General features: G+C 34.3%; 6 protein-coding genes across 8 annotated transcripts; 3 read left to right on the forward strand and 3 right to left on the reverse strand.

The window, feature by feature from the left end:
• Positions 1–1828: 1828 nt before the first annotated feature.
• Positions 1829–9471, forward strand: LOC149933061 (tether containing UBX domain for GLUT4). Of its 3 annotated transcripts, none has more exons than XM_090155767.1 (12): positions 1829–1954; positions 2200–2298; positions 5775–5830; positions 5892–6104; positions 6161–6224; positions 6288–6758; positions 6816–6949; positions 7017–7165; positions 8793–8855; positions 8913–8962; positions 9020–9150; positions 9202–9471. In XM_090155767.1, exons 2-12 carry the CDS (start codon positions 2215–2217, stop codon positions 9365–9367), a joined length of 1581 nt encoding a protein of 526 aa, XP_090011893.1. In that variant the 5' UTR covers positions 1829–1954; positions 2200–2214; the 3' UTR covers positions 9368–9471. The 3 variants fall into 3 exon arrangements, with proteins under 3 accessions (XP_090011893.1, XP_090011895.1, XP_090011894.1); XM_090155769.1 differs by having other exon boundaries at positions 9205–9471; XM_090155768.1 differs by lacking the exon at positions 1829–1954 and adding an exon at positions 2121–2140.
• On the reverse strand, positions 2291–5608 carry LOC149933062 (lysosomal cholesterol signaling protein-like). The gene is made up of 2 exons (XM_090155765.1): positions 2605–5608; positions 2291–2543 (listed from the first exon to the last, which is right to left on the reverse strand). Exons 1-2 carry the CDS (start codon positions 5125–5127, stop codon positions 2421–2423), a joined length of 2646 nt encoding a protein of 881 aa, XP_090011891.1. The 5' UTR covers positions 5128–5608; the 3' UTR covers positions 2291–2420.
• DCTN5-p25 (Dynactin 5, p25 subunit) lies at positions 9403–10866 on the reverse strand. The gene is made up of 6 exons (XM_090155771.1): positions 10651–10866; positions 10485–10553; positions 10232–10350; positions 9799–9910; positions 9628–9730; positions 9403–9558 (listed from the first exon to the last, which is right to left on the reverse strand). Exons 1-6 carry the CDS (start codon positions 10696–10698, stop codon positions 9464–9466), a joined length of 546 nt encoding a protein of 181 aa, XP_090011897.1. The 5' UTR covers positions 10699–10866; the 3' UTR covers positions 9403–9463.
• LOC149933064 (UBA-like domain-containing protein 2) lies at positions 10825–17364 on the forward strand. Its single transcript, XM_090155772.1, has 3 exons — positions 10825–11107; positions 11382–11453; positions 16334–17364. The coding sequence occupies exons 1-3, from the start codon at positions 11000–11002 to the stop codon at positions 16616–16618; spliced, it is 465 nt and encodes a 154-aa protein (XP_090011898.1). The 5' UTR covers positions 10825–10999; the 3' UTR covers positions 16619–17364.
• On the reverse strand, positions 17202–19949 carry Dus1 (Dihydrouridine synthase 1). The gene is made up of 11 exons (XM_090155770.1): positions 19713–19949; positions 19395–19655; positions 19227–19339; positions 19075–19157; positions 18906–19009; positions 18703–18847; positions 18532–18637; positions 17918–17997; positions 17656–17854; positions 17515–17590; positions 17202–17460 (listed from the first exon to the last, which is right to left on the reverse strand). Exons 1-11 carry the CDS (start codon positions 19885–19887, stop codon positions 17402–17404), a joined length of 1401 nt encoding a protein of 466 aa, XP_090011896.1. The 5' UTR covers positions 19888–19949; the 3' UTR covers positions 17202–17401.
• RNaseZ (ribonuclease Z) lies at positions 19931–24168 on the forward strand. Its single transcript, XM_090157229.1, has 18 exons — positions 19931–20089; positions 20240–20452; positions 20515–20565; positions 20622–20692; positions 20776–20895; positions 20967–21205; positions 21265–21323; positions 21382–21442; positions 21520–21571; positions 21645–21810; positions 21876–22005; positions 22090–22403; positions 22467–22608; positions 22677–22825; positions 22881–23092; positions 23326–23404; positions 23472–23616; positions 24013–24168. Exons 1-18 carry the CDS (start codon positions 19965–19967, stop codon positions 24166–24168), a joined length of 2484 nt encoding a protein of 827 aa, XP_090013355.1. The 5' UTR covers positions 19931–19964.
• The last annotated feature ends 29 nt before the right edge of the window (positions 24169–24197 follow it).

Here is a 24197-nt window from a genome sequence, read left to right on the forward strand (position 1 = left end):
TCAGGTTGAGCTTTTCTGGCGCATCTACAAGGTTCAGGTTGGAGTCTTTGCAGATTCTTTTGAGCCTAGGCTTGATATGGGTTTTAATAACGCTGGTGGAATATCCCACTTCGACGACTTGTTCCATTTTCGGAAAGCGATCACTTATTGGTCATTTTCGCCAACCTTTTATTTTTCTAAATTACTCATAATTTAACTTCATCCGCACAAATTTATAAATTTCAATAAAGCTACATTGGGCTGACTAAAATTCCGACGCAAAAAATTCCTTCTCAATTTAGAGGTTTTCCATTGGCTTAAATAAATATGTTACTAGTCAATAGCGTGACTCCCAAAATTGCTAGGATGAATAAAAAGGTTAAAATCTAACGTAATCCAACTTTTTACTGGTTCGTGGTGAAACCTATGGGTGAAACAAACCGTTAGTGGAGATTTTTGAATGGAATAAAGGTACAGTGGCATACTTATGAGTAATTATGTTACATATGATAATACTGAAAACTTGCTATCCTGTCGTTGCAGGATCGGGTCAAGTTGCGCCAGAACATCAGACGCAACGGATGGAGCATGGTTATCAAATTTCTCATGAATGATTGATTGTGTTGCTGGAGGATAAATCTGCTCTAACGGTGGAGAGCTCAGATTTCAACAGATCGGTCATACAATCGAATTGAGCCCTATTTGAAAGTTCAGCTTGGTCAAATATCTGTTCCAGTTTTAGAACACTTTCGTTAAACGTAGAAATGTCAGCCTTAGTCTGCTGAATAGTAGCAACAATGCCGTCGATTCGAGAGTTTCATACCCATTGTACTGGTACGTTTCCACTGTTTCACAATGTGTTTCAAAAATTGGCGACAAGTTCCGACAACCAGGCGACGGTCATGTGGTTGAGGTAAATTCCAATGCTCGCCTTCTCTTGGTTTCCCCATGGACGTAATATATATATACGAAACTCTCCCCTTTAAACTCTACAGTGATGCGACGGACGGACAGCACGACAGGCATCTTTTCCATTGAAGTCGCTGCAGTGAGAGCTTTGCTCGCTCCGCTCAAATAAAGGCTCAACATAATGAAATAGCGATAAAAGGATTTTCATTTGCATTTTTTTTTAATTTTTGCAATGTTTGGTCATTTTATTACTCTATTACTAGGTCGTTGCAAAAACCGAAAACGGCATTTTTACCAAGACTTGAGCGGAGTGAGCTGCTAATCCAGTGGTTAATTAGGGTTAGATTAATTAAACCCAAGTAGAGATAGAAAAGCGAGAGAAATAATTTAGTTCACCAAAGATTATTGTTTAATTGGTAAAGATAAAACAAAATAATAATCGAAAATATGTGTACACAGCTATTGCTTATCTTATTTGAAACTTGGTGCCGGGAGTAGTGGCGTACTCCTGTAATCCCAAGCGTCTGGGAGGCAGAGTTTGTGGATGGCCGTGTGAGGAAGACCTTCAATCCCGCAACGGGTGGTCGAAATACTTCCGACACGGGTGTCCCCACCCCTGTCCCCACTGGGTTGAGTGGCTTGCGTCAAAGGTGCGACCATCAGTAGTAGGGTTCTGCTACCCATGCTGGTTTTGTCACCTGTCCGGGCTTGGGGACGCTGGCGTAGGGCACTATGATGATAGTCCTCCGGTGGTATGGTCTCTGTTACTAGGTACACCGGGCTATAAATTCTGACAGACTTTCCCCACGTATCCTCCGTTGGCGTGGCCGTTACACTTATCTCACCCTGCTTAATCAGTTATTGTGTGCTGGTGTCTAAGGCCTTAGGTCGACACCGATTTGTGTATATAAAAAAAAATTAAACTTGGCCTATGTCATAAATAACTTCGTCTGCTCTACCGATTTTTAGTTCTGTAGAATCATACGCATTTTTTGGGATTTTCCGTTATTTATCTGTCCAGTCTGTTGCTATTAATACCCTTATATTACAAACTTCGACCTAGAAGGTAATATTTTCGTTAAAGTAGCTTAAATATTGTTTAAAAGTAGAGAACTTGTATTGCAAATATAAAAGACCGAGGCTTAAGGATAGGATGATAATCCGTCGATCCGATGATTAGGTTATTTTATTAACGATATTTTGACAGTATATTTACGTATATTTACAAATTACAAGGGATAATGATACCATGGTGATACTAGGGTTATTAAAGTTACCCAGATTATATATAAATATTCAAGTTTTTTTCAGTTTTGACGAACACTAATGGCTACTAATTCGGTCACCATCGTACTTCCTCATGGTAGACGTTTTAACATTAAAGTGACTCCTAATACAAGTATTCAACAGGTTTGAAAATTATCTTTAATTTCTATAGTAAATAATACACTTAAAAATCAGTCTAAATCGAGACTAGGTCACATCTGTTTAAAATTGTTTGGCTTACTAATTAGTTCTTTTAAATTGAAAGACTAGGGTCGTGTTTTTTTCTTAAATACTCGGCGTGCTTTATGTGCTGTTTCACTGGTCTTGTGGACTTCTACTGATAAAACAGATACTGGTTCAATCAGATCACTAACTTGCTCGTTGAAGTCCTATGAAACAATATGAATAATTATTTAAAATGTTAAATTCTAAAGAAGTTATTGGTCTTACTATGTTTTCTATAGAAGAATCATTAGGAAATGCATTATTCATTGGAAGAAAATGGAAAATTTTGGCATCATCATGAAAATCTTCCATGACTTCTATGTGCTTTAGAACTCCTCCCAAAAGAAGTTGCTTTCCATATTCTTCAGCTTCTTTTCTATCTTCAGCTAAACCAATAGCTACCAACCATGTGACTAGTTCTTTCCCCCTAAATGCAGATGGAAATATTTCTTGACCTACTCTTTTATCCGATACCACTTCTGCTAAACATGAAGTGTAGTGATAGGAGTAAAACTGATTGCATATTCTCAAAGTATGTTCACTTAAACTTTCTCTTGGGGGTAAAATAAATGTAGCAGTTCCAAAACGAAGTTTTCTGTATAGTTTTGTTATTGGTTTGCTGATAAAGTTATACCAGTCAAGTCCAAATACTAGAAAGGAAAATATACCTTGTCCAAAATTGAGGATTGCATCTAAAAATTCCAATTCCACAAATATTCCAGTTGTGTCTTCTCCAACAATTTTCCATATACTAACTGCTAATCCCACAATCATAGAAATAGCAAGGAAAGTAAGAAGTACAATATGCTGCTTAAATTCATGTTGCCTCTCCATCTCTTCAAAACGACATCCTTGCATAATGTATCTTCTGACCTCCGAATTGCATCTTTTTCTTATTCTTTGGGAGCAATTGCGATTTTTGTCACACAGCAGGGTGCAACTATCATTAATATTATTCAAAAGGCCCATATCTTCTAAATCAGGAATCATTGTTGATGATGAGGTAGATGGTTGGTTAGGTGAGTATGATTCTGGTGTTGAAGTTTGTTGTGTTTCAGATTCAGAATCTTCATTAGTCAGAAGGTTATAATCTTTGTAATGAGACCTTAGTCGTTGTTGGGCTATAAGGCATATTGCAGTGAAAAGTAGTGTTGATGCTAATATAGCGAAAGCCACGTAGGCCTCGGGTTGCCCGAATTGGAAATTGGGATCTGGAATGTACTTTTGGGGTGGTCGGAAAAAAATTCCAATTATCAAGGCTGCTGTTGCGACTGCCGAGACCACGTAGCCAGAAATGATCAATGGTATCTTGTATGACAAAACAAAACATAGGCTTCTCCACTGAAGAAATGCAAGGACCCCAGCCAAATAAGCTGTCCAGATGCGGCATGAGAAAATGCCAATCGCCGCTACTATGTACTGGGAGTAGAATAGGGCATTTGATTCGCTGTCGATGAAGCGCCACATCATTCCTCCAATCCCTGTTAGGCATTGAAAAATTACCAAATTGGTAGTGATAGTTCGCGTTATGGACCTCCATTGACGGTTGACGATGAACACAATGATTACCCAAATGCCACAGAGTAACCCGAATAGTCCAACCCAGAAAACGGTATTGATTAGTGTGGCTCGAAATTGAGAGTAATCGGAGATTGGAAGTGAGATCATAGCACCCGATATTAGCATCAAAGGTGCAGAAATTATAGTGCAAATGACCATTCCTGTGGAGACAATAGTGGACTCCAAGTCAAATTGAATGGCAAATAGGGAGACGGAAGGCGCTGTTGGGAAGGTTCCATAAAGGAAACCGAAACTAGCGAAGTCATCGCGATCCATTGGACACATTCCAGTAGGTAGCTGTTGCACCAATTGTCGGATTATTAGTGGCAAAACCAAGACTTTGACCAAGATTAAAAGAGCTGGTTCCATCCAACCATACCCAGAAATTATACTGATTTTTCCTACCATATTTTGACCCAGAATAAAGAGTGACAAAGCTGGGAAAGCGTTGCCTAATGTGCGTAAAATCATCATGGGTGTTTCTGGGGGGTTGTGGTTAAAAGCAAAATTTGCAATGACACCCAAAGCCGTCAATGCCAAGACTGGATTGGTCAAGATTCCTTTAAGGACAGACCACATTAGCCATTTGGAATTGGTGCGTTTATTTTTTTGAGACTGATCACTCTCTTCTTCTTTTGATGCTTTGATCAAATTTTCACCTTGAGTCGATCCATATAGATTGTTTTGTTTCTGTATTTCCATCATTAAAAAACCTATAGGCATGAGAATCAAAAGTTGGATTGGTGCAAGGAGATAAATGTATTCGGCGAAGTAAGTCTTTTTACGATACAAGGAAGATATCAAAGGGTATCCTAACGCATAGTCATTGCTTTGGGTGCAAAATATAGCGTAGAGACCAGCGATTCCACAGTTGCTGGGCCGAGTCAGCACTTGAGTAACAGCAGATACGGTTATGAAAACAATCGCCTTGGCTAAGAAAACGCTGGCCAGAAAAGGCCATCTGACGTTGGAAAAGTTTAACGATACGAGTGAAGAGAAGATCAGAGCTGGCAAGGAAAAACATGTGACAAATGTGTTTAGGGCTGCTGTCCCTTTATCCGAGATCAGGCAACATCTTCCAGTTATGTATCCGAGGAAGATTATCGCAAAACATTGTATCAGGACGGGAATTAGATCGTCATACGCATCTTCTTCAAATAGCGGTGATTGTGTCTTGTTGAAAGACATGATATCGATAGTAATATAGAAATTTAAAGCACTATCTTTTTATAAATGGGTTCCTGTTACATAGAGGAACTAATAGTGCAAATTCCTGGAAATATTTTAAATTTTGCCTGAATAATTTCCTTCAAGTTTGCGGGAATTTCCAGACTTCGTTATGAACTGTTAACCCCTATGTCAATGCAAGTCCGCTTACCATTAAATTCTTATGAATCTAATATTTTTATTTAGGAATGTGTAGTTAGGGGTAATCATTTGGCCAGGTTTGAGCATCGGAATTGTTAATTTATGTGTTCTATTTAGAACTTAAATATCTGTTCCAACCCATTTGTATAACTTGCCGTTCCCCACGTGGAAAACATTTCGCGAACACACCATTTTCAACATTAAATCAAAGCCAAAAAATGCTAGAGAGCGACTCGTAACTATACGGGTGAATTTTAATACACAGTTGCCGGGTTGCCATTAGATACTACCCCGTTTTCACGTCCGCCACGCAAGGCCGCAATGACGTAAAACTTATGCAATTGACTTTTTTTATAATACCATACGTTACTCCATCTATATGTAATTTAGCTTTTTACACAAAGGCACCAAATAAATATCTTTCTTATTTTGAAAAAAAAAAAAAAAAACAATTTTTTTTTATATAGATATTGGAAGAAGCTTGTTTAAAAGCGGGACTTAAATCAAATGAAACAGATTTAACGTAATTTCATTTTTATTAAAAATGAAAAAAACATTTTAAGTAAATAATAAGGATTTTTTAGGCACCAAAGGAAAGTTCTTGATACGGGATTGACAGTCAGATTTGCAAATATTCCTAATAATTGTAATTTAGAATTACAACCTTCCAAAAATGGTCCTAAATTGGAAAAATTGGTTACTGTTGGATTGCAACTGGAATCTGGAGAAAGACTTTTACATGATTTCCCATCTTCAACTACTCTCAGTGACATTATTCAGCATTGGAGAGAAACAAAGTATATGAAATCTGTTCACAACATAAAATATATATAACATGATATAACTATTTTAGAGGAGAATTACTTGAGCAAGACAAAAATCCAGGGGAACCGGTGTGTATTTACATGAGAAAAGAGGTAAATGGCTCTTTTACTTTAATTTATTGGCATTTATAATATGAAAATTTAATTTCTTTTAAGATAATTGGAAAAGATGAACTTGAGAAAACTACTTTAAATCAGCTGGGTGCCACGGGTGGAAGAGTAATGATCAGATTGGTGTTTCGAATTCCAAGTTCCTTGAAAGAGCAAGCCTACGTGGAAGATATATGTTTAAAGAAGACAATTGATGTTGAAAACTGGGGGATAGTGGAAAATGAATCAAGCAATGAGAAAATAAATGGTGTTGAATCTTCAGCTTCCATTTTATCAGGGGCCAATCAAATTTCAACATCAGAAGAGAACAACAGTCTGGAAAAGCCATTGAATACACAACAAAGTTATACAAGTATTTTAAATGTAGAAACTCCTGTAGAGCCTGTGGAAAACGAAACTTCAAATAATAGAATGGAATCTGAAGATGCTATTACAACAAATCAGAAAGTTATTGAAGGTGTAGACTCTGTACTTGATGAAGAAATGGAAGATGTCGAGGAAGACCAGATTATTTATGTAAGAGACATTTTTATATCTCATATTTACCATCAGTAATGATTAAATTTCTTTAAGATTGGGGAGAGAGAAGCCTTATTGTTTAATTTGGAATTAGTTCCTAAGTTGCCGTCAGTTGATTTACCAGAGGAATTCTTCGAACATAATGAAAAAGATGTTCGTTATCTCTATTCTGATCTGAGGAAGAAAATGTAAAATAGTTTTGATTTAAACTATATTATGAACACTTGAATAATTTTGTTCTTTAATATTTTTCAGACAAATGATGGAAGATAAACCCTTAATGCTAGCTTCAACTGCTTCCCAAATTGAAGAAAGCAAGCTACTTCAATACGATTCCGCTTTTGTGCGAGTGCATTTCCCTGATCGATTTGTTTTGCAAGCCAAGTTTGATCCTAGAGATAAAGGTTAGTGTTAGGGGTGTGCGAGCACTCGCTTAAATCGAGTACTCAAATCCAGTAATCGGCTTGAAACTCGATAAGCCTTGTGCAGAAACTCGCCAAACTTTCGAGTTTAAAATTGGTTCAAGGTTAAACTCGATAAAGACTCGTTAAGCAGTTTTCGTATTAACGAGTTTCAGGGCTATGCAAGCACTCGTATAAACCGATTACGCAATCAAGTTTCAAAAATATTACGTCATAGCTCTTCACCAATTAGGGTTCACAAAAAACATTCGACGTCATACTTTATCAGCTACTTTTTTCATTGGATCATGACAGATTTCGAATTTTAAATTGTCATGTGATGTTTAAAACAGCTAGCATTGGCTGTGTCGTTTTATTTACTAATAACTGACAAATAGTTTGTAGTTGTGTGATACTAAATATTATGAAATTTTGTTGTTTTTTTTACGAATATTAGATCTTAGTTATCTAATTAATTCTTTTAATATATTAAAACTCCCAAATGTAATGGATCAATAGAAACTCGTTAAAAATTTTAAAACTCGTTAAGAATTTTAAGACTCGTTGAGGGCTCTAAGCTTAGAAAAGGTGATATTTTAAAACTCTTAAACTCGCTAGGTTTTTAAAACTCGAAGAAAATTTATATAAACTCGAACTTGACTCGGTAGTCAAAAATTGATACTCGCACACCCCTAGTTAGTGTATTTTAAGTAGGGGTGTGCGAGTCCTGTTTTTTGGGTTTCGAGTCGAGTCCCGAGTCTTGTAAAATTGGACTTGCGAGTCTTCGAGTTCAATTTTTCAATACTCATTCGAGCCTTCGAGCCCTAAATTTTATACTAACCATTTGAAATCAGAAATAATTTTTAAATGATTATTGTTTGTCCTTAACATAAATTTATATGAGCCATTGCCAATTGGAATTAAAAAATTATAAAAAAAAACTTGAAATCTAAATTTTATTATCAGAGATTTGTTACTTTTGTGATAAATATTGACTACTAAATAATATTATTCGTCATATTTTTTCCAAAAACAAACAAATCTTGACCAGAAAAGAGAAACCTAAAATTAAGAACTTAACTAGGTTTGCTTCCACCTGTCCCACTTAAAATCACTTGCCTGGAAAGCAAATACCCTGGTAGTAGGCCAACCCCTGGGGGCCTATTCTGTAAATATTCGAAATCCAATTTTCGATCGAAAACTAGATTTCGAACTTCGAGATCTCGACGAATGGTATTCGGTAAAGATTTCGAATAAGCATAAATCAATGCAAATTGTCAAAGTCGATCTCGACATGGTATAGGGTATCGAAATCGAATTCCCGTTCGAATGTTTACAGAATAGCCCCCCTGAACATGTTGGCCCACCACCAGTGTATTTGGGAAGTTAATTTAATGGGGGACAGGCAGAAGCAAACTCGACGGGAAACAGTGGACTCGCTGGGTATTTTTAATATTCTCGAGTCGACTCGAGTAATTTTTAAGCCTTGGCGAAGGACTCGGGTACCCAATCGAGTACTGGAAGTATGTACTCGGACTCGAAACCGAGTACTCGCAATTTTTGAGTACTCGCACAGCCCTAATTTTAAGTCCCTTTTTGTCTATCACTAAAAAACTGTGTTTTATTTTAGTGATTACTGTCAAAGATTTTGTTCGTCAATTTCTCAAGGACCCAAACATGGATTTCTTTTTATGTAAGTTAATTTTTATGACACTAGGCAACTATTAAATTTGATTTTTTTTACCTAAAGATACAACGCCTCCAAAAAATGTTTTGAACAATGAAATGAGTTTATTTCAAGTAATTATTTCAATATATGTAGGAATATAATTATTTTTTTAACTACCGCTCATTAAGGTTGATCTTGTACCCGCTGCTGTTGTTTATTTTGGCTGCAACCAAAAAGATGGTATGACATTTTTAAAGGAAGATTTGAAGTCCAAAGTTTCAAATTATCGAGCAGCCACTCATAAAGCCAGCAAATTACGGTAAATTAAGTTTTGAATAGCTCTACATAAGTAATGAACTTTTTATTTTAGTAGTTGTCTCACATCATCAAGTTCTAATCAGCAGTTGGAAATGGACAATTCTTTGCCTTCTACCTCAGGAAATTCTCTTCGCAGAGATCAAAATGGTTTAGACAATGTGAATCGTGTTAGGCCAGTCACTAAAAACCCGCCTAAATGGTTTAAACTTAATAAATAACACTCTGTGATGACATTTTTCGATAAAATGAAGGATTTGTAATATAAAAGATAAATATAAATTGTTTAATGTATAGAAGCATGATTCCAGTAAATTTTAAATATGAGCAGGTCGGAAATTTTGATAATAACTCTTGGTGTAGTCTACCATCAAATCTTGAGTGCATTCAGGAAGTTCACTCGCATAAAGTCCTGAAAGCAACTTTATTACTAACAATGTTTGAAAATTAGTCAAATTACCAAACAAGGCAGTCTGAGTACCAGGGGATCCATCAAAAACGCAAAATGCAGGAACCACTGTCTCTGGAGGTAGAACTGTATTGTCAGCAATCATGCAACAGTCTTTTAAAACACATCTTCTTCCCTACATCATAAATTATGCCTTTTAAACTTAATATTCTTCAACAGGGGTCTTCCTTACATTTCACTTACTATAACGCAGTTTTCTCCTATATGGACGTAGGAACCAATCTGAGCTGCATTAACAACTGTATCAGTTCCAATGAATACATGATCCCCAATTTGCAATGGGAAGAAAGCGACTCTATAAAAATTAATTTTTTTAATTTATAGTTATCCTATATAGTATGATTAATGAAATTAAAAACGACTTCGTTATATTTGCATATTTAATAAAATATTTATTATATTTACAATGAAAGTCCGACTAGTTTCGTCGTGCCTAGCATGACATCTTCTGAAGATGTCATGCTAGGCACGACGAAACTAGTCGGACTTTCATTGTAAATATCATAAATATTTTATTAAATATGCAAATATAACGAAGTCGTTTTTAATTTCATTAATCATCAACTACGCATATTGAACTTGCAAACCTCCTAAGCCTATATAGTATATTACTTACCCTTTACTAAATTTTTTGAAAGGAGGTCTTATTACTGCTTTTTTACTAATAATGCAATATCTTCCTATTCTCACATTTGCTAGATCACCTCGTATGATACATTCAGATTGAACAATAGTCTATTAATTAAAATTTTATTTGTAATAACAAAACCAAAGGGTGCTTTTTAAGCCTTGGATTGATGCTTAATTTGTAACTGAATCCTTATTTCTGATCAGTTTAATCATAAACCAAGGCCTAGATTTAGTCATACCTTTCCATTAAGAACAATGTTTTGACTTCCACATAAAACCGAATGTCTGCTAACTTTATTACCAGAAGCCTAAAATTAGAAAATATTTTAGCACATATACATTTAGGCAAGGTGGCTAATGGTGGGCAAAGGCTTGCTTTAAACAAAAACCTGAACCTGAACTTGCAGTTTCAATGTATTCTTGCTTGTCGTAAAACACTTCGGATACTTCCATTTCGTTTGAGATTTTTCCGTTATTCAGTTTTGGATAACAGACTGATAGTTTTTGAATTTGCGTGTCTTTTATGACATTTCTAACCCTTCTAAAGAGGTGACATTTTGTCAGCCGACTGCTTTGCTGGGAAGCCAGAAAATGATTGCCCAAGGACACATGACGTCATAGAATCTAGTGCTGTTTATGTTTTGGAAGCAGAAAGGGAAGACGAGTGGTTTCGTTCCGAGGATATCTCCTATTTTCTCGGGTCTAATATTTTTGGCGTTATAGCGAAGGTGGTTTATTTGTTTAAAATACCGAAATGGATCCCTTAAGGGAACAAGTCATGATTAATCAGTTCATGCTGGCGGCTGGTTGCGCCAGGGAACAAGCCAGGCAATTATTACAAGCTTCGCATTGGCAATTTGAGGTACGTTTCAAAATCTCTAAGATGGGGGTAAGCCTAGGCCCAAAGAGAAGCCAGCCAAGTAGCCAACTGCTGTTTCTACGTTATGCAAACATTGCCATGTGCGGAACTGAAATTTTGACGGGGGATGGTTCATCTACTATGAGATCAATGTCGTAGTTGTAGACCTACAGTGTTAAAATACCATTAAATTAACGGTTTACATTAAACCCTTTCGTATTAGCAATATCTTGACTCAAGACAGACAATTGAAAGTATTTTTCGTATTTATTTATAGACGGCTCTTAGTATATTTTTCCAAGAAGCAACAGTTCCAAGTTTCCATCCACCTCATAGTCATTTTAACACAGTGAGTTTTTTATTTATACATGTACATTTTGTATCTCCGCCTTCCCCATCAGTTTTGTGATAACTAGCGGACGATTAGATAATATTTCGGTTCTAAAAACTTGGTTAATCGTTTATTAAATTTTAAAAAGACAAACTTTGTGGGCTTAAATAAAATTATTTATTTAAGAAACTTTTAACAGGTCAAATCAGTTTTTAGCTGTTGCTTGTTTTGTTAATAACTTATAATTTCCAAGTGGGTTATTTGGGATAAAAAAAATTTATAGTGAAAAACTATTGAATTTTTACTTATAATTTTGACTTTTCGCGTACTTAGGATAATAAATATAATATAGAAGTAAAAACTGTGCTTTTCCCATCATTGATCGATGATTTGATTTTTTTACCAGTTGCCCTTATTCATAAATATTTCTGGATAAGTTTCTGTTTTTTAAAAATGAGGGGTTTTCTCATCGTTTGGTTTACATTTGGTTTCATTAAAAACGGCACCTCTTTCGCCACCAAGCTTCCCTTCACTGGGAGCTTGTAATCTGGCGCTCCGTAAGCCTTTTAATTTTGGCCCCAACCATTTAGACAAAGGCGGGATTTTGGGCGAGTCATTCTACGTTACGTCATTGATTCTTCGATACGGATGTACGATTAGAGTGGAAACGACGCATGTCCGTGCGCAGAAGCCTATTTTTAGGGGTTTTGTTTACAAATACAGAAACTTCGTTCGATGAAACTTATAATCGGACGAAGAGAAGGGGCTGAACTTGCAGGGAGGGGGGTAATTTGTTACGCGCGATTTTACCAACGAAAGCCATAGATAACTCGTGACATTTGGTCAAAAGGGGGGAAAGCTTTAAGATTTAGCTTTTATGTTTAAAACCATTTTCAATCTTACACGAGCCTAAGTGAAAGTTTGATAACATTTCCGCTGTTATCAGTACCGTTAAAAGATCTTAAGTGTTCCCTGATACAAGGTCCACCTTAAAAGAGCTGTCAATGCAAGGTCCGTTGAGAAAAATACACTATTTGCTACCAATGGGATTTCCAATCCGAGAGAGAGAGAGTTGGACTGGGTAGTGGCTAGGAGTATGAATGTACGAGTATTATATTCCTAGGTAGTGGGTACCCACCCGCGCGGGAGACGAGGCTTAGACCAAGATTCCGAGAATTCGTGAATCACGAATGGTTGGGGGGGTGGGGGGGAATGAAGAAAACCCTAAACGTTTTAGCCCCGCCTTGAAACGGTCGCCGTGATGTTCACGTCACACTCACGATTTAAAACGCGTAACGATCTTTCGAAATAATCACGTGACCACCATGGGCGTCTTTATGTCATGGCCGACCTATACGCGTTACCCTGGAAACGAACACTGGCCACACCCACGGGCAAGCTACGAATGGCTTCTATTAAGATCTAACAAACACAAGGAGAACGCAGCTAGCCTTTAAACACGCTTTGTGTACAAATTTCATTGGACGAACCTTTACGCTAAACGTTTTACGGAAAGGGGGGGGGATAATTTCCGAATTTTTTCCTTCCGACGGCAGCAGGCGCTAAATCGTCTAACCATTGAAAACTGTACACAAGAAAATATACGACTTTTGACGGGTTGCGTTCTCCTTCTGTGGGGTGCTGTGTTTGTTGCTCCTAGATAATAATAATCAGCTAGGCTAATACCCAAGGCACCACCTTAGGCCTAAGTCATCAAGGGACTTTTGAAGCCTTTAATTCAGGTGGCCGGGTTACAATGCGTAGGAGGGTGGTGGCAAGCCACGCGAGCCAACAGCTCCCTACAAGTTTTTATGGAACTACTATTCAACAAAAAAGTCTTAGACTTACGAGTGATTATGGTTACCAAGAATGTATTTATTTTTTTCCTATGCTTACTAAGTATAAATAAATACATTCTTAGATTTCTTACATACACGTTAAAAGTGCTTATCCTTTTAAGTTTCTGTATTTTTGTAAATTAATAACCCCTGAAATAATTTCATACTATATTATATTCCTGTTTGTGAATGTAAACAGTTGCTAATTGTACCTCACTCTTCGGGGTAAACTTCCATGCAACTATTATATAGGGTAGAGCGTTACCCCATTGTTGTTGTAGAGTAGTTTTAGTTTCAGCACAGTTTTCGAGGTATTTCTGGTACTTTACCGGTACCGAATTTCGCTAGTAGTAAACAGTGATGCGAGATAGCCTTCAAAGTTGTTAAGAAAGAGAGCGCTATATTAAGCTTTTATTGCTCAGCGAAATGAGTGAAGAGAGAAATTCGGTTTTAACGGATTTCAAGGATGTCTTCGCTCTCTTTCTCTAACGATTTTTATGTACGCCATCCAGGTCACAATTAAGAAAATAAAACATTTGCGGAAATAAAAAAAGTTTTGTTACAATTAAAATATATTACCGACAATCATTTTTTTGCGACAATAAATATATTTTTGCGATAATCAATATTTTTTGGCGACAATCAATATATTTTGACGACAATCAATATATTTTGGCGATAATAAATATATCTTGGCGATAATCTATATTTTGGCGACAATCCAAATTTTTTGCGGCAATAAAAGGTATTTGTGCGACATTAAAATGTGTGACCGTAAAATGTTTTTGTTAGGGGTGGGCGAGTAACCGAATTTTCGAAGCGACAAAAAATTCGAATAATCGTTTGAAAACGAATAAAAAACGAATAACCGTTTGAAAACGAATAAAAAATGAATAACCGTTTTAAAACGAATAGAAAACGAGCAATCGTTTGAAAACGAACAATCGTTTGAAAGCTAATAAAAAACAAATAATCGTTTGAAAGCGATTAAACCAACGAATTATCGATTAAAAACTTATAATCGTTTGAAAACGAGTAAAAAACGAATAATCGTTTGAAATGGAGTAAAAACGAATAATCGTTTGAAAACGAATAAAAAACGAATAATCGTTTGAAAACGAATAAAAAATGAATAATTGTTTGAAAACGAATAAAAAACGAGTAATTGTTTGAAAACGAATAAAAAACGAGTAATCGTTTGAAAACGAATAAAAAACGAATAATCGTTTGAAAACGAATAAAAAATGAATAATTGTTTGAAAACGAATAAAAAACGAGTAATCGTTTGAAAACGAATAAAAAACGAATAATCGTTTGAAATCGAATAAAAAATGTAAAGAAAATCTTTTCTTTCTGTAGCGTCGCGTTTCGATTAGTTGTTTTTTTTTGCGAGAGTGACGTGTTAAATTAAGGGCAGTTTAACTGAATTTATTTCGAAAGCATTTGGCAAGAAATTTCTGAAATTTAAACATAACAATGGCTACGCCTAGACCATTCCAATTAATTCTGATTCCTAAAGCAAAGAGGCCAAAGATTTTATTTAAATTTATAAAGTTTTCAATGATCTTTGAAAACGAATAATCGTTTTAAAACGATTATCCTTTAGATTAAAACGAATAATTGCCTCTTAAAAATCGATTAACGAATTCAAACGAATAATATTCAATTTTTGGATTAACGGAACTGAATCAAATTTCGAATTGGTATTTACTATTCGATGCGTTTCTGAAATTCACTATTCATCCACCCCTAGTATTTGGGCGACATTAGAAGGTATTTGTCGACAATAAATGGTATTTTTGGGACAATAAATGGTATTTTTCGGACAATATATGATATTTTTGAGACAATAAATGATATTTTTGAGACAATAAATGATATTTTTGAGACAATAAATGATATTTTTGAGACAATAAATGATATTTTTGAGACAATAAATGATATTTTTGAGACAATAAATGATATTTTTGAAACAATAAATGATATTTTTGAAACAATAAATGATATTTTTGAAACAATAAATGATATTTTTGGAACAATAAATGATATTTTTTAACAATAAATGATATTTTTGGAACAATAAATTATATTTTTGGAACAATAAATTATATTTTTGGAACAATAAATTATATTTTTGGAACAATAAATTATATTTTTGGAACAATAAATGATATTTTTGGAACAATAAATGATATTTTTGGAACAATAAATGATATTTTTGGGGCAATAAATGGTATGTTGAAAAAGAATTAAAAAAATTACGTAAAATATTTATGGTGGAAAAAATTTGGGGTCGAGTTGTTTTTTACTAATTGTTTTCCCAAAAAGTGAAAATTGATAACTTTATTTTTATAAAGCTACATTTATTTACTAATATGCTTTCCCACAAATTATTTTATGTTATTTTTACCCAGATTTCCTTTTTTCAAGAATAACTTAACAATAACTAAATTATAATATATTTTTATATTTGGATAGGTATAAAAATAAAAGAATAAAAGCGAAAATTTCATTTTTTTCTTTTTTTTCTTTGCAAAATTTTTAAATATTTTCATTTATAAAAAATGATCTGGGTGACGTGCTATAGATTTTTATATGGAAATCGGAAAATGAGATAAACCGGTTACTTAGCGTAAAAGTGCTCAAAAAATGGCTTCCAAAATAATGTTATTACTTTTTTTTTACACTTACGCGACTAACTATAAAGGTTAATAACCTTTTTCGAAGCAAATATTTTCGCCCAGATGCAACCGCGTCAGAATCAGATCTACACATATACGGTTTTTATAACAAGCGACATTAAAATGTACTGTATTACGTCCTAGCCGCTGTGATGTTGAATGTTTTTACACAAAGTTTATCTCGCCAGGCGTTAATCCTTAGCCAGGATTTTGGTTCGGGGGGGGGGGGGGGGGGCACCAAAAAAAAAGATTTGACCATAAGTTTCGGTCAAATCCTTTTGTCCTACTGTCATTGAAAATACGTAGTTTGTGGACGTAATTTCGTTTTTCCAGGTTGGTTTTTGCCATGACATTAATGATATTGTGTCTATTGAAATAGATGTGCACACCTGCCAACACGCCAGCGACTCCGCCAAATTTCCCCGACGCTTTAATGGCCTTTTCGAAATTGTCCGCGGCAGATCAAAGGATGAGTTCGTCACCAGCCGCTGCCAATGGACAACAAAATGCCTTTTTCCCCCCTACCTCCAATTCGAACAATAACTGTACCAACACCAATCCCGCAATGACAACGGGGGGAAGCGGGGTCTACGCTTCGCCTTTCGCGCCTAGCAAACAGTCACCTACGGGCCCTCATAGTATGGAAGTCGAAGCCCAAAGATAAATTAGGAAACTTATTAAGCCCGCACTCTATTTAAAAGCGGGAATAGGGCCCCTTAAATTTAAAAATGCTTACGTAAAAAAAAAATAAAAAAATGGAATGACTTCGAAATGAGCTTGCCGAGATTAAGGTTCAGATAAATATCCCCCAGTTAAATTAAAACCAAGGTGTGTATAAAAGAAAGTCTAGTACTTTTCTTTGTAAGAAACGCGCGGTATATTTCGTAATATTTTTTTGGTGAAGAACATTTTTAAGAAGCCAAATATGTTGGAACATTTAGCGAGTAACTCTACTATTGTCTTATATAAATATTAAGAGGTATCGTGAAAGAATCATGTAGACAGACGAGATGTTTTTAGGCCAACAAAAAAATTTATTAGGATAACCATTTTATGTAAATTTCAAATGGTTTTTTATTATTACATAGAGATGTAAATATCTAGAACAAAGTTAGGGTCAATGTACCATGTATATTATTATTTGCCGGTAACTACTAATCAACCAAAGTTTAATTTAGCCAAGGTGGCTAACTTGTAAAATCTAGGATTAAATGTAATTATTTCTTTTTATCGTTTGCCACGTGTATTTACCGCTACCAACTTACTAAATAAGTCTATTTTTAAAACAATTTCTAGGCTCAAAATATTTTATTTATCTTTCAATCTAGGCAGATATCACCCCAACCTTAATTTTACATTTGTCTATTAGCATTGGGAAATTGTTAAAAATAAAACTATTTTTCCTTGTCTTATCTCTTTATTTTCATTTAAATGAGTTTGAAATTAATCACTCTTTCTCTACATTTTCCATTTTCTTCTTCTTTGTCTTGTAAAAGAATTTGTGACCTGAAATAATTTTCATATGTTTATGTAACTAATTACTTTTTAATGTTTTCATACCAGGGCAGTCAAGGATTTCCTTAAATGATTTGTTTTGACAGCATTTCTTACATAATTCAGATACGCATTTTAGACCCTGAAAGTAAATCCAATATTACAGGAAAAATTTTTTTTTTTACTAAATAATGTCTTTTAATTTACCCTTGGGTTTGGACAAAATTGGCATTTCTCGAAAATTTTCTTTTCCTTTTTACATGGCATTTTGTTCCCATTCTTTTCCATCTTTTTAAGTTTCTTCTTTGACAATCCATCAATTATCGTTTGCAATTGTTCTAATTGTCTCTTTTGACCTCTAATTATATTTTCTTTTCTTTCATCTGTATTTTCTCCGTCAACAGGCCTGTAATTTATCAAAAGTATAGGGTAAATTTGTTCGCTATTTAAGGTAAGATGTAAAACATACGGAGGTCTGATGTAAGGCTGGCAAATCCATGGTGGGTATGGTAATTTTTCATGATCTCCTTCCAATTTAATATCTCCATGCTTTAAAAGATTATTTTTTTTTTTAAGTATAAAAAGTGCATATAAAAATTTTAGTAGTGTATAGTAGAGGTGTGAGAGTCTGAGTACTAAACTTGAAAGTACTATTTCTAGGACTCTAAAAAAATACCTGAACCCTTAACTGCCATGGTGTAGCTAAGGTTTCCACCCCCCCCCCTCCCTCCACCTGCAAAACCCTTCTGGGGGGGGGGGGGCATATAATCAGTGGCGTTAATAAGGGAAGAGTGGAGACCCCCTCCATTATGGGGCCCCTTGACCTTCACCGAGGTCTAGAAGTTACTCTAAATGGACTGAGTTTAGAGATTTAGGTTTCCTTGATGGAGGTCATCTGATTATTTTCAAAGTTGCTGATTGAATTAAATTTAATATAAATTTGAATTTTTCTTAAGATTAGTGAAAAAAATTAGACCTATTTTCTTTATTTGAATGGCTTGGGGATAAATTTAGGACTCTTAAAACGTTTTTCATTACTCGGGACTCCTACACTTCTATTATGTGGTGATATTAAATATTTACATTAGAAAATCTTTCTTTTAATTTCTCTGTTACATCTAAAAATGCTCCTAGAGAACCAGCAACAGCTAATTTAGATCTTAGATCGGAATTCATAGGCATTGTGAGGCTGAAATTAAATTAACAAAAATAAATATTTTTCAAACAAGAAATAAGAAAAGCTGCTATTTTTACCAATGATGGAATATTTTAAAGAGATGTCCTCTTATGAACGAATTTGAACATGGATATTCTTTCACAATGTCTAAGTATTCTTTGGCAATTTCCCAAACTAGCATTTCTTTACCCTCAAAGAGAGTCGGATTATGAAGATTACCCTCTGAAATAACTTGAGTTTAATAACTATTTTAAATAAATTAAAAATAATTCATAATGACCAGCAGTCATGACACCATCCACTCCAGTTTCTTCAAGACATTTATGAACATCACTCAGATATTGGATATTTCCATTGGCAAATACCGGAATTTTTACAGCTTTCCTACATGAATAAATAATTCCTTATTAAAATTTCCATTGTTGGAAAGATATTAAATATTTAAATACTTCACGGCTTTAATGACTTCCCAGTTAGCTAGCCCCGTGTGAGCCCCTTTTTGCTCTTTAGTTCTTCCATGTACAGTTAAAAGCTATCACAAAAATCAAAGTTGAAAGAAGTAGAATATATTTAAAAAATTAAACTTTCTGAAAATCTTAACCTTACAACCAGCAGCCTCTAAATGTTTGGCATATTGCACTGTCTTTTCTACATCTGAAAACACTCTAATTTTGCAGGTAATGGGGACTTTTACTTCTTTCGACACTCTACTGACTGTGAGAAAATAATTAGAAATAACATCACAGATGTCAAATGTAGCTTTAATAACTCATTGATTGGAGGAGATCCCATTCTTCTTGAAGGAAAGCTCCAAAGTGACCTTTTTTGGCTATAGCTTGAGGACACCCTAAATTAAGATCAACCGCACTACACTGATCTTCTACTAATTTTGCAGCCTCTACAAGTACATTTGGATCATTAGCGCAAAACTGAACTATTAAAGGTTTATCTTCTTCACAAGTTGAGAAGTACTCTTTTCGGTATTTCAGATCTCTAATAAAAACAGAAGCGTGTAACATTGGTGTGTAACCTGAAAGGTAAGGTTATGAGTACAATGGTTTAAGCTCGTATTTTAAAGAAGTATTACAGAGTTCTGCTCCGTGTCTTCTACACAGCAGTCTCCATGCAAGTTCACTTTGGTCAACCATAGGAGCTACCACTAATTTTGCCCCTTTCAAATCTTGTTCCCATAATTTACTATACTGTTCGGCAGTTCCAACTTCATCAGCGTTAAATTTAATTTCTGAAGAATCGTTTGCCATAATTTAAAAACTAGATAAAAATCTCCACAGTAATTAATTATCGACAATAGAACGGGAGAGAGTGATAGATAGTCCTCATGGTATTACCAGTATTACGTCAGAAAACACGTGGTGTAAGTCGTCTGCTATCAGAGTTCCTGACAGATTTACATGTGCTTTTTGCTTTCCGTGGATTTTATGTGGAAAGTGAACTTTTATTCAAGTTAATGACGAACTTTATATATTTCACTAAACTCAATGTTAAATTAGTTAATTGTAGCTCAATACCAACAATATTTTCAAGGTGCTGTTTTTGGCATAATTAATTTTAATATTTTTATTTGTTCACATGTTTTTCATTCTCAACTCTAAGGTCATTTTCAAACAACAGTAAAATACTCTCATTACTAGAGAAAATGCCTAAAGAGCCAAAAGCTGCCGCAGATTTAAGACATATCCGTATAAAAGCTAAGGCAGCATCACAAAATAAAACAAGACCACCACCAAGTGAAGTTTACCTTAGTGTGCTTGGTAATGGGGGAGTTGGAAATCCACGTTGTTTATATATGTTTACGGATCATGCCCGGTAAAAATCCCCTTAAATTAAAATATATTTAATACATTATAGACACGTTTTAAAATATTTAGATACATTTTTAACTGTGGGGAAGGAACCCAAAGATTGGCTCACGAGCATAAGTATAACAACTCTAATTCCTGTGTCAATTTAAAATTATAGCTTAGTACTGTTGTAGAATGAAATTGGCTAAATTGGAACATTTATTCTTTACTGCAAACTCTTGGAACAACTTCGGTGGTCTACCAGGTATAAATAATATTATTTGATATATATAGTGTATGATGGAATTTTTTATGATATTAATTATTTAATGCTACAATATATGTTAGGATTGTCTCTAACAATTCAAGACATTGGAGTACCAGAAATACATGTACATGGTCCACCTGGGCTTAGAAATCTTTTTGAAATGACTAAAAGTTATATGGTTACAAAAGATTTATCCATTGGTATATTCTCAGAAATTGTTTTTAAACAATGTGAATCTTAGTTTTTACTGAAAATCTTAATCTTCTTGCAGTTACTAAACAACCGGAAGATAAGTTTTTTAGTGATCATTCCATGAGAGTGGATTATGTTCCTTTATATTCAAATACACCAGACAGTTGTGAACACCCAAACCAGTTAAATATTCTAAATTCAGTATTGAGTCAGAAAGAAGGGGAAACGAAGGAAACTATAGAGCCAATTAAAAAGAAACCAAAATTGGATGTAGATGTGAAGCGTAGCTGTGATATTTCAGTTGCTTATATTTGTAAAGTAAGGCCCAATAATTTAATTTAAAATAACTCTTATTAAAAGTTTTTCTACGAGCTCAGTTACACAACAAAATTGGTCAATTGCAAATAGAAAAATGCGTTGAACAAGGAGTTCCCCCGTATGTTGTACATTAATAAAATCTTTTTCGTAACAAACTAATTTGAATATTTGAATAGGGGACCTTTATTGGGGATTTTGAAAAATGGCAAGGATGTTACGCTACCAAATGGAAGAGTTGTAAGTTGTTTACAAATTCTTATACTCATTTTGAATTTTCAGGTAATTGTTAAAAACTAATTAATTTTGATGACTAGGTTAAAGCTTCTGATGTTGTGTCACCAGAAGAACATGGTTCAGTTTTTATAGGTAAACTATCCAAGCCTTTTGAAATCATGTTGGCTTTTAACTGCTATTTATGAAAACAAATTATTTTGAACAGTTGTGGAGTGTCCGAATGAAAATTTCCTTGATTCTTTATTAAATGAAGATTCATTTAAAGCCCATCAAGTTTCTTATGATGACCCTGAAAAGGTTGCTTCTTTAGTTGTTCATTTTTCCCCTACCAATATTCTTCAAAATGAGAAATATCAAGAATGGATGAAAAGGTACCAACAAAAATTGCGTGATATAGGTAACTTTAAATCTTGGTTAATTTATCTTAATTATTTAGGTTTCCATCCAGTACTTTTCATTTATTTTTAAATTCGGACAGTCCGAGATTAAGTTCAACTGCTGTCCATCGTATTCAGTTAGCTTTAAATCATTTAGATTCTAATATTTTCCCAAAACTGAAAGAAGATGTAAGATATCATAACCAAAGTTCCATTTAGAAGTGCTATGCCAATGAAGGGAATTAAAATGTATTTTTTCTGGATGATTTTTAGGGAACTTTTCGTGATATAAGCCATTTCAATGTAATGGGTGTACAAGCGTCAAGTTTAATGAAGTTTTATTTGAGACCAAAGACCAAGCAAGGTCTTGACCGATCTTCGACATTAAAATTAACAGATGATGTGTTCAAAGAAGACCTAGAACTGCTGAAAGAAATGGAAGTAGTTATAAATGAAATGAAATCAAAAGCTACAGCCTTAAAAAGTGGAAATGGAGGTGACTCATTCCCTAAAATTGTTTTCTTGGGTACTGGCTCGTCTGTTCCCAGTAAAGTTCGAAATGTTAGCGCCATTCTAGTGACTTTATCGTAAGTTCAGCTTATATATAATTAGTTTAATTTTATGTAATTAAAACGTTGCCACTTTTTAAGTTCCACTTCTACGATGCTTCTTGACTGTGGTGAAGGAACGTATGGACAGCTGGTTAGATTTTTTGATAAAGAAGCTGCTAAAGAAATTTTGTTGAACTTAAAAGCGGTGTTTATTTCTCATCTACATGCTGATCACCATTTGGTATGATTTACAACAATTTTTTATTTTCTAATTAGTTTTATATCACAAATATCTCATAATCAAAATAGGGCCTCATAAACTTGTTACAAAGAAGAGAAGAATTTTTTAAAGAAGCTGATACACCCTGCCCAACCCTCGATATTTTGGCACCATTACAAATTATGTGGTGGTTTATAAACTATCATAAATTATTCGAACCTTTATTGAAATATATTAGGTAAATTATATCATTGGATATCGTAAATATGCTATATATTTTTTTTCCCACATAGGTTAATACCTAATTATCTGTTACTACATAACCAAAGAGAAGCTCCTGCCAGTGATTATGAAAAAATAAAAGACAAACTTGGATTAAAAGATCTTTTAACCGTTGAAGTTAGGCATTGCAAATATGCCTATGGTATTGTTTTAACGACAAAATCTAATTTTAAACTTGTATATTCTGGTGACACAATGCCTTCGGAAAAACTAATAGAAGCTGGTAGGGTTTTTCCTCTTTTTTTTCATAGAGAAAAAGTAAGGAGATGTTTTGTAAAACTCCACACCTGTAGAATGGGGTCACAAAAAAGAGAGTGCCACCTGATCTTTTTCTCACTCCTCTTAAGCTTAATTTTCAAACAGTGAGCTGTAAAACTAGTTTTACAGCACTACTCCTCTCCTTTTCTTCATTCTTTTTAATTATTAAAATAAATACATGTTTGAAATAATTTTTAGGCCAAAATTGTTCATTATTAATTCACGAAGCCACTATGGAAGATGATTTAGAAATTGAGGCAGTCATCAAAACACACAGGTTGTTAGTTTTTTAATTAAACTAATATCTTAACCTTTGGAAATTAATGTTCTGTAAATTTATGTAGCACTACATCTCAAGCTATTGAGGTTGGAAAGAAAATGAATGCCAAATTTACGTTATTAACACATTTTAGTCAAAGATATGCTAAAATACCCATATTTAATGAAAATTTTCATAGTGATATTGGTTTTGCCTTTGATAATATGAAGGTAATTTTATTCTCTATTAGCGTTCTTTATTTGACTGCTCTAGATTGCTCTGATGAACATTTTATGTTCCATTTGCATGCTCCGATCAAGATTCGCATGTTAAGAGATTGCCCAAAACCGATCTGCCAATTTTGACAGATCAACGATTCAACGGAGATCGAGATCAGAGCAAATTTTTGCGTGTTGGTTTTAGATTTTTTAGCAAAATTCAAATTACTAGCAGACTCAAAATCACAAAGCACGGGAATATGCTAATGTAATTTTCCTTTTGCGGTTTTACTTTATTCAACTGGAGCGAGTTCTATAACTTCAGAGACAGATTTGGAGCGAATCTCGAGCAATGAAATGGAAAATGCTATAAGTTACTTCTATATACTTGTTTATTTTTCTTCTTAGGTTTCAATTGAAGACCTTCCAAAATTAAATTTATTAATTCCTCCATTAAAAGCGTTTTTCAAAGAACATTACGAAGAAATGCAAGAAAAAACGGCAAAAATGAAGAAACAAAAGGAGATATTAAATTCTATCGTATCTAATGAAATTAAATCTTGATTTGTAGAATTTTGTGTTGGTTTATTCAA

Source organism: Leiobunum rupestre, chromosome 8 (genome assembly GCF_980474605.1).
Source record: "Leiobunum rupestre chromosome 8, qqLeiRupe1.1.hap1, whole genome shotgun sequence".
Taxonomy (NCBI): domain Eukaryota; kingdom Metazoa; phylum Arthropoda; class Arachnida; order Opiliones; family Sclerosomatidae; genus Leiobunum; species Leiobunum rupestre.

Coding starts and splice junctions, on each gene's coding strand:
- LOC149933061 (XM_090155767.1), top strand. CDS start 2,215: ATGGCTACTAATTCGGTCACCATCGTACTTCCTCATGGTAGACGTTTT. Junction 6,105..6,160: donor CAGCATTGGAGAGAAACAAA/GTATATGAAATC, acceptor TAACTATTTTAG/AGGAGAATTACTTGAGCAAG. Junction 6,225..6,287: donor GTATTTACATGAGAAAAGAG/GTAAATGGCTCT, acceptor ATTTCTTTTAAG/ATAATTGGAAAAGATGAACT.
- LOC149933062 (XM_090155765.1), bottom strand. CDS start 5,127: ATGTCTTTCAACAAGACACAATCACCGCTATTTGAAGAAGATGCGTAT. Junction 2,544..2,604: donor ATTCTTCTATAGAAAACATA/GTAAGACCAATA, acceptor ATTGTTTCATAG/GACTTCAACGAGCAAGTTAG.
- DCTN5-p25 (XM_090155771.1), bottom strand. CDS start 10,698: ATGGAAGTATCCGAAGTGTTTTACGACAAGCAAGAATACATTGAAACT. Junction 9,911..10,231: donor TTCAAAAAATTTAGTAAAGG/GTAAGTAATATA, acceptor TAATTTTTATAG/AGTCGCTTTCTTCCCATTGC. Junction 9,731..9,798: donor TAGGAGAAAACTGCGTTATA/GTAAGTGAAATG, acceptor TTTATGATGTAG/GGAAGAAGATGTGTTTTAAA.
- LOC149933064 (XM_090155772.1), top strand. CDS start 11,000: ATGGATCCCTTAAGGGAACAAGTCATGATTAATCAGTTCATGCTGGCG. Junction 11,108..11,381: donor CTTCGCATTGGCAATTTGAG/GTACGTTTCAAA, acceptor ATTTATTTATAG/ACGGCTCTTAGTATATTTTT. Junction 11,454..16,333: donor CTCATAGTCATTTTAACACA/GTGAGTTTTTTA, acceptor CTATTGAAATAG/ATGTGCACACCTGCCAACAC.
- Dus1 (XM_090155770.1), bottom strand. CDS start 19,887: ATGGCAAACGATTCTTCAGAAATTAAATTTAACGCTGATGAAGTTGGA. Junction 19,340..19,394: donor GGATCTCCTCCAATCAATGA/GTTATTAAAGCT, acceptor ATTTTCTCACAG/TCAGTAGAGTGTCGAAAGAA. Junction 17,998..18,531: donor TAAAAGAAAGATTTTCTAAT/GTAAATATTTAA, acceptor AATCTTTTAAAG/CATGGAGATATTAAATTGGA.
- RNaseZ (XM_090157229.1), top strand. CDS start 19,965: ATGGTATTACCAGTATTACGTCAGAAAACACGTGGTGTAAGTCGTCTG. Junction 20,896..20,966: donor TACAAAAGATTTATCCATTG/GTATATTCTCAG, acceptor ATCTTCTTGCAG/TTACTAAACAACCGGAAGAT. Junction 22,826..22,880: donor CCTTTATTGAAATATATTAG/GTAAATTATATC, acceptor TTTCCCACATAG/GTTAATACCTAATTATCTGT.